The sequence below is a fragment of the Myzus persicae genome, unplaced genomic scaffold (genome assembly GCF_001856785.1).
Source record: "Myzus persicae strain clone G006 unplaced genomic scaffold, MPER_G0061.0, whole genome shotgun sequence".
NCBI lineage: Eukaryota > Metazoa > Arthropoda > Insecta > Hemiptera > Aphididae > Myzus > Myzus persicae.
In genome coordinates this window covers 24,646-38,804 of record NW_019101697.1, presented here as the reverse complement: position 1 = coordinate 38,804, position 14,159 = coordinate 24,646, and the positions used below count along the sequence as shown (strand labels likewise).

The 14,159-nt window shown below is 27.4% G+C and overlaps 2 protein-coding genes across 4 annotated transcripts; both read right to left on the bottom strand.

Moving 5' to 3' along the window:
• Positions 1-148: 148 nt before the first annotated feature.
• Positions 149-6,584, bottom strand: LOC111030176 (neuronal acetylcholine receptor subunit beta-2-like). Its single transcript, XM_022309559.1, has 9 exons — positions 6,462-6,584; positions 6,210-6,379; positions 5,268-5,312; positions 3,697-3,806; positions 1,533-1,761; positions 1,024-1,204; positions 783-935; positions 469-653; positions 149-399 (listed from the first exon to the last, which is right to left on the bottom strand). Exons 1-9 carry the CDS (start codon positions 6,523-6,525, stop codon positions 235-237), a joined length of 1,302 nt encoding a protein of 433 aa, XP_022165251.1. The 5' UTR covers positions 6,526-6,584; the 3' UTR covers positions 149-234.
• Positions 6,585-9,703: 3,119 nt separating this feature from the next.
• Positions 9,704-14,129, bottom strand: LOC111030178 (rho GTPase-activating protein 19). Of its 3 annotated transcripts, none has more exons than XM_022309568.1 (10): positions 13,618-14,126; positions 13,340-13,546; positions 13,117-13,280; positions 12,816-13,025; positions 12,541-12,752; positions 12,274-12,426; positions 11,983-12,201; positions 11,850-11,921; positions 10,293-10,607; positions 9,704-10,161 (listed from the first exon to the last, which is right to left on the bottom strand). In XM_022309568.1, exons 2-10 carry the CDS (start codon positions 13,468-13,470, stop codon positions 9,772-9,774), a joined length of 1,866 nt encoding a protein of 621 aa, XP_022165260.1. In that variant the 5' UTR covers positions 13,471-13,546; positions 13,618-14,126; the 3' UTR covers positions 9,704-9,771. The 3 variants fall into 3 exon arrangements, with proteins under 3 accessions (XP_022165260.1, XP_022165262.1, XP_022165261.1); XM_022309569.1 differs by having other exon boundaries at positions 9,772-10,161; positions 13,340-13,523; positions 13,618-14,127; XM_022309570.1 differs by lacking the exon at positions 10,293-10,607 and having other exon boundaries at positions 13,618-14,129.
• Positions 14,130-14,159: the final 30 nt, after the last annotated feature.

The window sequence follows — 14,159 nt, the reverse complement described above, 5'->3', positions numbered from 1 at the left end:
CTATTAACCATATAGATATTAGTATATATACTATACATTTAGTACCCATTATAATAATTCACAATTAAAAAATAATAGATCCATTAAAATTATTGCAGTTAATAATTTAATATATTTTATGATATATTGGTATATATAGAGCATTATATCCATTATACCTATACTTTTACAAATTAAAATATAAATTAAATTAAAGTTATCATTGTTTTTTTTTTAATTCACAAGTAAATCTAATTAGGGTATCAAAAACCATAAATTTATCAATGAAATTACCAAAGTTATTATAAACGATAAACGATCTAATAAGATGGCCAGTGTTTTCCAAAATAAAGCATTTTCGTCTCTCTGAGTATTGGGAGTCTCCTCTTCCACGTTTTTTTCAATTAAAAGTTCTGCTCCCTAAAATTTAAACACTATTAATATGGAACTATTATAAAATTTAAAGTTTGATTAAATTATGTATTTTACCTGGGTGTTAAAATTAGTTAGCATAGAAATTGGTCTTTTATTTAAAAGAAATGTCGATACAGACTTGAGCCATTCAGGACCATTACGAGGAAAATCTTCAGTACTATGTTTATACATTTCATTACTAATAACAGTTATAATAATTGCTACTGCTGTTAAAATTAGTGAGTTGCGGTACAATAGAACTGAAATGTAACACATGGTTTTGACGTATCTTTTATAATACACTTTACTTTTATAGGTATATAATAATATGATTAAGATAAGTATCGATTTACCTAAAATATTCATAAGTGTAGATATTTATAGCTTACCTATGAGTACAGTTTGTTTGCCATTATTTGGTAATTTCGTGTCCAAGAATTGTATGTACAGAAATTCGGAAATGAAAATTAAGCATAATAAAATTAATCGATGGGTGGATTCACGTCCCATTAAAAACGTAAACGTTCTCATCAATGATATCACTAAAATGTCAAGTATTAATAAGGAGGCAATTCAAAATATATAACTTTATATTATAACGTATACAAAACATCTAATTATTTATCATACCAATTGCCGGAATTATAATGGACGAATAGTACATGGATGAGAATCGGGCAACATTTATTTCGTATTGTAGGATGCAATGAAAAGAAGAATTTGAATTTGAATTTGAATATCTTATATTCATACACTCTTGATGTATAGTTTTAACTTCCCATTCTCTATCAGGTTTATAATAATCCATATCCTGTAAAAGTAAGTAATAAAAAAAAATGAATTAAAATCGTGTATAGTAACGCGGCTCTGTTCATATATATAATATTTCAATGAGAAATTAGGTATTAACAACCATAAAACATAAAGATTTGGTTTTTTTAACTCTGATAATCGTATGATTTTATGTTTATATAAAAAGATAAAAATTAAATGAGTTAGGTATTATTATTTCTTCTATGTAAATTATATTATTACTATATTTTATTAATCAAAACTACGATATCCTTTTTTTATAGAATAACCACCATACATACTATTTACACTTTGTATTTAAAAATAATGTAAAAATATATACTCACATAATATCCATCTGAAAATGTATAGTTTACGTATGTGTTGGTATATACAGGAGATCCTATGAGAAAAGTGCAGTTATGGGAATCAAACGGCCATTTAGCTATATTGGTTGAACATTGAGCATTTAGAGTTATACGGTGATTATATTTAACCAGTCCTTTATTAGATATTTTCACCATACTTGAGGGTAAAAAGTAAGAAAAATCTCTATTATCATCACCATTGAATCCCCTAAAATATATTTTCATAAATTATTAGAGTATGAATTAAAAAATATTATTTTATTATACATATTGTAAAGATTATATAACTTAATAATAATCGCTATAATACACACTATGTCACTATATACAGTGTAGTAGTGTATAGTTCCGAATCCAAAAATGTAAAGATTATAAGTCTTATATTATTATGTTTATTGAATAAATTTATTAAGTTCTTTATAATTTCCAAACGTTTTACCCTGAAGCGAACCGTATAAACGATCAACTACTATATTACTATAATATTAATAATTATATTATATATACGGAATGGTCAATTTAACGTAATATTCACACATCATTTCAGAATACAAAAATATTTGACATTCAAAAAATAAAGTATAGACATTTTTTTTAAGACCGCTTATTAAGTTACGTAAAAAATATTTTCAAAAACGCTTATATTTTTTGAAATAATGAACGGCACGTTAAATGGATCACATATTATATGATGTACTACTATTATAAAATAAATCTATGGTACAATAGACAGCAGAGCTGCAGAGAGCTTTCACATAAATATATAATGTATTAATGTAAAACAACCAATTCCATAGTACTCCCTCACCAAAACATGTAGTATCTGGTCAATATTACAATGAGTTTCTAGTTGAAACAATGACAAATGTGTTCAATCTCAAGAGACAAGAGTAAAATGGTACCGATAAAAAAATTGCTCTCCAGCCAATTTAATACATATTAAAAATTCAAGGCTTGGAAAGTTTGAACTGAAATTAAAAATACTGTTATTTTAACAGGAACCTTTTGAAAATATTGAAACGGGAAGTTCACTGAAACCCTTTTTTGATTTTCATAGGAATATAACCAGGAACTGATATTTGTTGGAAGGGAATTTTTCGGTTTTTTTCAGTTCCAATTTTATTTAACTATTTTCTACATTTAGGTAATAAATAAATGATAATAATTATACTGTTGATTTATAATAGTGTTGATGTTGTAAATGTATACTTGTATTTAAAATTGTAGTTCCATAAATCTAATAATTCTAGAAAACTTTATAATATGAGAAGTTACCAAAGTAAAAATATATAGATAATAAATGTTTAAAAAAAATAATAAAATGATTATTAAAACGATCAAAATACGCATTCGAATAAATTGTTATCAGATTTTGATTTGTGACGTGGACTAATAAGTAATATTAATTATTAATATACTCGTAAACACCTATTCATTTATAATTATAGATACCTATAGGCAAATAATATTAAATATAATATTTGTAAACTGTTTCTTATAAAAATAAAATAGACATAAAGGTGATAACAATTAAGTTTTACTTCATTGATTGGATTCTGTTGAGCAATAATGGTTATTTTGTTATTGATATTTTGTATTTTGGTTATCTTGTTCAATAAAAAATTAAGTTCCTACTACCCATATATATCAACAATTAATATAAAAAACAGATTTTAAGAGTTTAGGGTAGTATGTCGCGGCAGAGTCACATTAATTCTCAGGTGTTTAGTAAGCAAACAAGTGATATAAACAACTACAAAATTAGTAATTTGGCCACATGCCCACATATGCCAATATAATACAAAAATCTAGACTATTATTTAAATAAAATCAGATCAAAAGTATTGTATTAAACTATACGATGGAACAATGCACTGGAACCACTGACTTTTTCCATCAAGAGTATTTTTTAAAATCTGTTTTGTATGTTTTTAAAACAAAATAGCAAACTTACTTTATTCCTTTTACCCACACAGACAGCTATAATTTTAATCCTAGCTATCCATAGGTACTATGTTTCCAAAAAAGTAAATTGTACATTTGTAGCCTTGTAGGGACCTTACGCAATCAGATTAAAACTCATCTACCCAACTATAATATATTATACAAGCATATTGCATATAGTATTGTCATATCGACTTACATATCATATGACATAATATCAGGTAACCAAATATGGGATGATTCTTCATACACCTTTTCAATATTGTCATATTTTGAAGAATCCCAAACTAAAAATTCATCTTTCCATTCCTATGTGAAAATGTTTAGTGTATTATGTTACTTTTAAACAATGACTGACGCAACTAGGCAAAAATTGTATTTTTATTTTTTTTTGGTTACAAAGTAATATTGTCATAGTAGGAAAATAAGTACCAATTAATAAACTTAGTATAAAACAGTATGCCTAAAGTCACACGGTAAGTGTAAAGTGCAGAGGTGCTAAAATTTGATATACATAAGTACATAATCAATCAGTGGTGTGGAGAAGTTACTTATTTTATCGAGCAATTTATTTTTTGAACCACTTTGACTAATGACTACTTGGGTGTAGTTATAGTATAATTATACTTATTATTGAAGTTATTATTCTTATTAAATACCGTATTCAGATGAAGTTAGTTTTGTAGGTACTACAATTTTTCACTTAATACAGTATTCATACACCTGTCCCCCACCCACCTCTTTGTAATTATCGGATAACTGCCCTTCAAAATCACCACTGAACTTATAATAAATTGTATAGATTTTTTTAAATATGCTTATTAGATCAATAAAACAAATGATAAATATGATTTTAAATTAATGAAAAAATGTTATAAAAACAGTAATCAAAATAATTTATTCAAGATTAAGTTTTCGGTTTGAAATAATGAAGTCACTATATTTCTTTTCAAAGTGATTGAAAATAAAAAAAAACCAAATCCAAACCACAATTTTAATGATTGTTTTTTCAAGTGATTTATTAAACTATTTGGAGAAACTGAGACTTAGTCACTTGGAGTAATAATTTAAAAGCAGGCTCGCTATATATTTACCCGTGAATACATCCAGTATTTAGGGATATCTCCTTTTATCCTTAAATAATACAAATTTTATTAAATTTCTGAATTTTTTTAATTTTTAAGTATATACATTGATTTTATAATATATTATAAAATCAATGGTATATACTAATAACGATCATATTTTCAAATACCTACTTGGATTTTTTATACCACTTAAGAAGTATCTTGTGGCAATACAAATTCCAAACATATTTCTAATGGATATATAATTAAATTAATAATTTATGAATTGTTGATTAAATGATTTGTTTTAAAAAATTATAATAAAATCAAAATTCAATTGAGTGCCTATTTTCAGTTATTAAACATTTGATTTTAATCCACAACAATAATTTTAGAATTTTACGTGATATATATATTATATACAATATAACATGTAACATTTAGTTTAGTATGGACTATAGGACATAGCTTCTATAATAATCCGCATAATATAATAATTAATTTAATATTGTTTAGCCCTTAGGAACTATTGTTACCTATAGCTGTTGCCTGTTACAGTGTTACGTATTATTAAACCATTAACTTTAGATTTTTAGAAAAATTCTAAATTTATACATTTTGGAATTGAGAATATTGAAGAAGTTGTACCTAGTTGCGTCATTTAATAGTACTTATAATTTAAAATTTAAGTTATTATACTTACCATGATTAATTGAATACTCATTTGTAAAATGTCCCATTTTTCGTTCTAAAATAATAATAATTTTAATAATAATTAATAATGATTAATATGAAAATTTTCGGTGGCTAATAAACTATGTTAAGAATTTAGTAACGGGAATATCTAGGAATTTATATACTCAACCAGTGTACATGTTTAAATTACTTATTATAAAAATGTACAGCTATTGCCTTCTGTTCAAGTTAAGAAACGTAGTCGACGGCCGACTTGTGCTCAGGGGCGTGGCAATACTACACGGCAAGTCTACAGATAATTGACTGAAAGGTGATGAGTGATGACAAACGAGCGTTGCCTGACTACGTTTCTCAACTTTAACAGGGTGTAGACATAAATAAAAATATATTAATTTTGTTTTAACTTTGAATTAAAAATTTTTTTTTAAAATAAAATTAAAATCTAACAAAACCGGATTTGGATATCCATATTAGAATAATAAGGATATTAGAATATTGTTACCATCCCCAATAAAGATATATACTGAAAAATACGGATAACTAGCTTAATACAGGTACACATATATGGGACAGCTAGGGGTTCTCCTCTCCCTCTGAAATGTTTTGAACAGAAATATTTCTTGTATAGACATTATCCACATAGACTTTTATGATATTTAAAAATATCGTTGTCATACAGCATTGTGATCAAATCATAATTCGAAACCATAAATAATTATCACCATAATCATTAATCATTAACGATGTATAATTAAATGTATTTTTTTTTTACCTATTAACTCTTCTCCTTGAATTTGTTCTGTATTTATAGTAGGTATATATAGGTACGAGGTACCTGACTAAGGTTTTGCCAGGTAAATAGGTAATATTACAATTAATTGTATAATGTATAGGAGTAGAACATTGTAGGGTATAGGCTTAATAAATTAAAATTAAAAATTGTATTTACCATATGAACATTGAAAATGTAAAATTTGGTCTCGACAGACGTCTGAGACGATTGGTTCATTACAGGTCTTACGTTTCTATCGTAAGAGCAAAACAAATCATTTGAGAGTCTTACAGCAGCAGATGAACCAGTTAAATCATTATTGCATCCTTCACTGTTTTGACTGCTCCCTAAAAATACATAATTGATTCATAAATCGTTATAAATACTATTTTTATAAAAAACAAAATTTTCAAAATGAATGAAATTTACCTAGAAAAAATACCACGCATGTATAAAATAAGGCCACTTTAAAAACACCCATCGTGTTCAACATAAAACTAAGTACCTATACTAACTAAAGCCGAAAGCTGTAAAAGTATATAATGAACGCCCACTTAACATTTTAATCAGTCGTGTTTGGGTGTCTGTGGAGTATCATTATGCATATTATTAATTTTATATTTAGATTATGAGATGTGACAATTTCAATAATTTAAACCTTATGGCTCGGCAGAAAAAGTTTCTTCATATCTATATATTGTACATATTGTGTCTAACTATTGTCAAATGCATGAGTCTGCATATGGTCAAATGTTTTATTTTAGTATATTCATGAACATATATTAAAATAGCATATTTAAAATTTAAATACAAGTATCCCTCACGCCATAAGTACAACTGTTGGGTAGTTCCTTACAACTCATGTAAACTCACGTAAAAACACATAAACACCGCATATATGCCTATTGTAAACTAACCTTACAGATTGCATATTTTCCAAATAAATGTAAAAAAAAAAAATACAAGTATAAAACTTCAAATGATAACAATATAATATATTTTTATATTATAAAAAGATATTGTTTAATTTTTTTTACATCTTTTGTTCGGCGATATCCATCAGGGACATAGCCAAGTGAGGGAAGGTCCAGGCTGGTCCAGCTGTCCGTAGCCAGCAAATGTATTAATATTTAACGAAATTTTAAATTGGAGGAGGAATGGACTCAATTTTCATCCCAGTGTTATCTCTCTCGAGCATAAGACACCACAATGGCTCTTAAGGAAGCAAGTAGCTCGCATTTACATGTTGAAAAACCTTTGGTGTTTTGTGTTAGCACTGTAAAATGTAAATACCGAGGCATTAACGGTATTTGGGCGTTTCCCCATAATTTGTTGTAGCTAGAAATTATAAAAATAAGTTGAGCGTAAATTCACAATACATTTTTAAGAGCGACTGAAGTTCAAATTTTGACAAAATTCGTCAAAACCATGAAAAATAAAAAATAATTTTTAATTAAACCCCGCCCCCCTCCTTAAAAATTTTGGATTCGCCCTTGATATGTTATTGAAACACATTTTAAGCATGGAAATCATAGTCCATCATGTTCCAAAAAAGATACAAAAGTAATGAACATCCGGGCTTGTTACTTTGGTATTATTCAGTTTCTGTTATACTATAATAGACGTCTTAGTAATATTTATTACTCATATTGGCCTATTGCTGTCTAATTTGTTATTTTACAAATTGTGAATCTTTCTGTGAGAAAAAATTACGATACCAACTTTTTTTTTTAATATTCAATCCGTAGATTGATCTACAATAAATGTTCTCTCCATGATTTTATTGTGCTTCTTCGTTGAGTTATTTGTACGAATCAACTCTTGCATCTCTGATTACTTGACTTATATAACACTTTCTTGGCCTACCTCTTCCGCGTTTCCCTTCCATCAGACCTTCCAATATGATGCTATGGAGTTCTTCGTTGTGTCTTATCGTATGACCTATCATAATCCAACGTCTTGATTTTCAATTATTTAGCAATGTTCTTTTCTCTGTGACTAAATTTAGTACTTCTTCGTTTGTCTTCGTTTCCGTGCATTTTATTTTCTCCATTTTACGCCAACACCACATTTCTAAAGTTTCTAGAGTGGTATATTCATTTTTGTTCAACGTCCATGTTTCACTGCCATACAATGCTGTACTGCATGCATATGTTTTAATTAATCGTTTTCTTGTTCTTAGATCTACATTTTTGGCTTGCCCTATTCTACTTCTTATTTCCTTTTTTGATATTCGATCATTACTTATTATGCTTCCCAAATATTTAAATTGATTTACTTGTTCTATTGTTTCTTTTTAGGGATATATTACTGTTTGGTTAATTTTGTTTACTACATACCATTATTTTTGTTTTTTCCGTATTTATATTTAATTTGAAATTTGAAAATACGTCATCCATTTCAATAAGTGCTGTTTATTGTAGATCGTATTCAGATGCAGCGAGTAAAGCTATATCGCCTATATCATCTGCAAATCGTATCATTGATACTAGGATACCTCCTATTACTATTCCTATTCTTCTAGCTTTTGCTTTATATCTCTTGTTCAACGTAGACATTAAATAAAGAGGGTGACAGGTGGGCATCCTTGTATTACTCCTTTCTGTAGATTAGCTGTCTTTATTGTGGAATTAATTTTAATTTCAGCTTCTTGTTTTTTGTTTATTGCATATAGGATATTTCTATCTTTAATGTCTATTCCAACATTGTCCATTGTGATATTATCGTACTGTCAGGCACGTATACAGGGGGAGGGGGTGGGGGTTCAAACCCCTCCTTAAAATTAATAGTTGTGTAATTTATTTATATCAATCATCGATAACTACAATAACTGGTCGGTGATAATTTGCTTATGACCCCCCCCCCCCCAAATTTTTTTTTGTGTACGTGCCGGCATACTGTGATTCATAAACAATTATTTATAATTTTTGTCAATTTCAAATTGAGTCTTGTAACGAAAAATGTATTTCGAGTATTCCGATTCGGACATTGGATTCGATAATAACCACGAAAATTCTGATAACATAATATGCACCACTTCTGGGATTTTTCTAGAAAAATTAATTGATAGAGCCATATGGTTAAAGTAATGTTTACGGGTCGTACCTTTCATGACCTAATCATGTCAGTCGTATTCTGACAAGTTTGAAATACTATATAGTTATGATAATTTTAAAAATAAGTTTTAAGCGAAAAGGCAAAAACATAACTATTACTATTTGCCACCACTTATTTACGTGAATTTGGATTTTTGGCTTATACCTTTTTTTTGGGTTTATCCAACGCGTTTCTAATACAATTTGGAATTTACTCTCTAAAGCACCAGCTACTGCCACATCGGAGCATTTTCACTACCACAAAAGTTGATGGTAGACAAAAAAATTGCATTATTGTAAAATCATAGCTATAGGTGAGCTCAACATTTAAAATCAATTTTGTTGAAAACTGGTTTTGGGTAATAATGTAATATTAAAATATATAGTATTTTATGCTTTAGATACTCAAATTTTAAATAAATTTTAACTACAATATTTTGATAAATTAAATGCAGCATACTCAATAATCAAACAAATTCATACAGAATACATACTTTTGGAATATAGTTCAATAATACATTTTGTTTTAGGTTTGAAAGAATCTTTTTTTAATTATATACATGGAAGACACAAAAATGAAGAAAATATACATTTTCTAATTATATATAAATAAAACAATTTAACATGATATGTATAAAGTTATCTCACAGTAATGTTTCATTAAAATTTTCACTTGTTAATCGTTTTCTTTTCGGTAAACTTTCCGTGGACGAGGTACATTTAGAGAATTGTAATTGGTCATCCTCCAAATCTGAAAGTAATGACTGTGTGGATGATGCACTGGTATCACCAAAACTGAGATCTACTGGACTAGCAGTCAGTACACTTTGACTGAATAAATAATCTCGAAATGAACTGGACAGTGAATCTCCGGAAGTCATTAAATAATAGGGATTAGATGACACAGAGTTTAGACTTTGCCGGCTTTGCAAATTTGAAATACTTGAATCACTGTTACAAGGTTTCATTTTGTGTATGTTTGAGTTTGACAACGCTACTACAGGTTTACGACTCCTCGGAGTCATCATGGTTTCCTGAAAAAAAGTTTGGTGTAATATGTTTAAATTGATTCAAACAATATGAATAAATACAACTTGGAATAAGAGGTTAATTTTAAAAAGCATACATTGGTATTTGTGCATATAAAAAAACACATCTTCACTACCTGCATAGATTTGGTCATTTTCTGTGCTGACTGCGTAATTGGAGACATATCATCATTAGGATGTTGCTGATGCGGGGTAACAGCAGATGGTGTACTAGTACAACGTTTAATACGTTTAACAACATTGGGTGTAGAAAAACAATCCACTGGTGTGTCAAGATCTAGTTTAGGTGAACAATGGTCTTCAATCTTAGAGTACTTCATTTCTTTAATTGGTAATTTTTTTGTGCCTTTTTTCTTAATTTTAAATGAATCATCCTTATTTTCTTTATCTGAAGAAGTAGCTGCGGATGATTTGGATTTTTCTTCTGCAAGCTGAGCACATACCAATGGACACAACATGCAAAGATTAGTATTATCATGCAATTTTAAGGAATAGGAATAGCAAAACACAAAAGCACCATTAACAACTAACATCAATAATTTTATATTGGATTTTTTTTTATAAGTACACAGTACCAACACTTTTTGATTTAGGCAATTTTAAAATGGATTAATTTTATTTTTTTTATTAATTTTCCAAATATTTTTTTTATCTCTAAGCTGTAAAGATTTTGGATAAATGTTGATAAAATTCAATTTAATAATAATTGAAAGATTTTTTTTCTAAACTTAATTATTTTAATAGGCAATCTGTTACTAAGTAATCGAACATTCAGCTTAATTGATATAATAGTTCACTCAAGGAACAAAGAGTGAAGGGGCCTACTAGTGGAGGCACTTTGTAAATGTGTAATTTAATAAATTATTTTTAACCCTTTGAAGAGTTAAGACAAAAAACTCGGTCATTCAATACAGGACTCTGTAGAAGAATGACATATATCTCCGCAAACTGTTAGTAAATATATTCTGTTAATTATTATTTCAATATAATTGATAAAAATATATCCAATTGTAATTCAGAAGTTAGAACTTAAAAAAATAAAATTACGAATTCAATACCCCAGTTCTTATTTTAAGAAGTGTATACATTTTTTACAAAATATAAATTAACTTTTACTTTTTAATACTTGTATAGTTAACTATATTGAATGAATTATTTTTTGGAATAACTCAATAGTTTCTAAAATAAATTCTATGTAAACTTATGTATGCTACCATTATTTAGTTATGCACTTCAGTATGGCACGGTTAATCAAATTATACAAATAATAATAGTCAACAGTGTTGTTACTGTTATACATGTTAGATATATATTCTTATAGTTGTTTGTATTAATATTTCTGTACTTAAGTTGTTATGTTATTGTTTTTAATTTAAAATAATTTATTTTAGTAGCTTATAAAATAATTCAGATTTAAAGTAAAAACATTGAAGACTTTTTGTTCTTGAATTGCCTTCTTTTTTAAAAATTATATTTTAATATGTTCTAATAAATCAAAACTTATTATAATTTAATTTATAAATAATTTTTATTAACACCAAATTATCTTTATTTTCTTTGGTCAAAAAGTAAATTGCATAAAAATATATTTTGTTAGTAACTACTTATTATGTTATGTGGATACGTGTTATATAATAATTTTTACTATTCATTAATAATATGTGACTTATTACTTTTAGTTGCTGTCGTTCTGCAGACTTCATTGATCCTTGTTTAAACTTTGATCCTTTTTTAAAAATGTGTTTCTAAAATATAAAACGTAAATTTTTTTTTAAATATTCAAAGTATAACATTAAAATTACATACTTTGATAGAATTTGTAAGACTTCTATTTGGTGTAATCACTGAATTGTGATTGCTAACACGTTTAATAAACATTCTACGCTTTTCTGCAGATTCTGGTAGATTATGTACATGAGCATATAATTCAGCCAATGCTTTAACTGTTGGATTTTCTTCATTTTCTTTAGTGGTAGTTGTACGGTCAGTGAATGAAAATACTGTTGTAGCAACTGTACCTTCCTCCTATTGATGCATTGTGTAATTAATTATAATTATTTATACACAAAATATTAAATAAATAAAACAAAGTCATACCTTAACGGGTTGTAAAGTTTTTTTGGACCAATAAGCTCTAATGTCTACTGACAAATTTGGTGGGATTTTGAATAAATCAAATCCTAATTTAATCATATAAATGACAATATGTGATAGATTTTGAGTTATCTGATAAAGTTCTTCTGCTGGTAACTATGTATTTTATAAATACATTAAATTAATTTTAATTCAATTTACTTATATATTTTTGATAACAATGTATGTAGATGTATATAAAATTATAAGATTAAGTGGCATTCTATATACCTTTCTAGGAACAATTAAGTGACCAGTAAATAATGTTGCTAAATTGTCCGGTGGCATTCTGTTCTTGTCTGAATGTTTAGCAGTAAAGTGAAGTAATTTTATGATATCTTTTAATAAAACTAAATTATCAAATGGCAATAACAACAACAAAAGTTGTAGAGCTCTTAATAAACGTTGACTATTATTGTTTATCTCCATTTTTTGACAGAATTCTAAAATTAATAAATAAATCATGATAAATGTTTGATGTTGATAGGTTGTTGATTTAAAGGTACCTGATATTTGACAATATGCTGGGTAAAATGCTTCTGTCATTATTGGTTCAGGTTGTTCAGCTAAAAACGATTTCAAAACGGTTGCACAATCATGTACAGTGAACTGTCCATTGTATAAGTCTAATGTTTGTCCTTGGTTTAAAAGTGATTTTAGTTCTTGTTGTCGGGTGATTGAACCATTTCTACGAAATATACCTTCTTGCATGACATCTAAAAATATTTATTTAAGAATACATTATTATGTAGCTAATATTTTAGTAATCAAATGCACAAAGCTAAAATACAAAATATAGGTACATACTTTCTTCTTGAGACAAGAAATCAATTAGTTGATAGACTTGACAAATTCCTTCTTGAGTAATTGGTGCTCCATCCATAACACCTTTTACAGAACATTTGTCTTTTTTCATAAAAGACCATTTAATAGGCTTAATTTTTGATTTTTCTTCAACTGAACAATCCCCTCTGAACATTAAAAAACATAAGTGCTGATATAAAATTGAAATATTGAATGTTTAACTCACTCTTTAAGGTTAGACTCTAGTATAAATGACAAATGCATTCGAACCAAAGTGTAAAATTGCTCAGAATCTTCTATTCTTAGTTTATTAGCTAGTTTCCAATCTTCGTTCATGTCCAACAATTCCATTGCCATTTTGATTTAAATGTAGGATATTAAAACAGAGATGAGAAATTTGCAGTACCTACCTATAATATGTATTTTTCTTAATCTAAACAGTAGAATATGAAATATGAATATATTGTTAGATAACGATGCGAACACAAAATAATATTTAAATACCAGAAAAACCAAAACTTTTAATGGACACAGCGTTGTAATCATAATGTATTCCAGAATAGTAAAAAGCCATATGATGTAATATCGGATTGAAAAAAAAAGTAATTAAAACATTTTCAAAGTTATAAAAAAATTTATTAATCGATGTATTACACATAGCTACACAAGTAAACGAGCAGCATAATTAAATATCTTTAAAAACACTTTATTAAATTCTCTTACACTTCAACAATAAGTTAATCTAATGAACTAATTTAATATTTAGGAAATTATAACGGTTTTTATTCTAATGTTTTCGCTTTTTTCACGTAATGAAAACGGAAGGTAGGAACGGATAATATCGTGTTAGCAGGGACCCAGTGCGGGATCACCATGTGGCGGTAGTGTTCCCGTCATCTGGCCACACTGCTCGCTGCTGGACGACTATTAAATATCATTTTTATTATTATTATTTTTAATATTATTGTTTTTCAATAATTATTCATTATTTTTTTTCCCTAAAAGTTGAGTTTTTTGGTTTTGGTTTTTCGTTTATCTGCAACAGT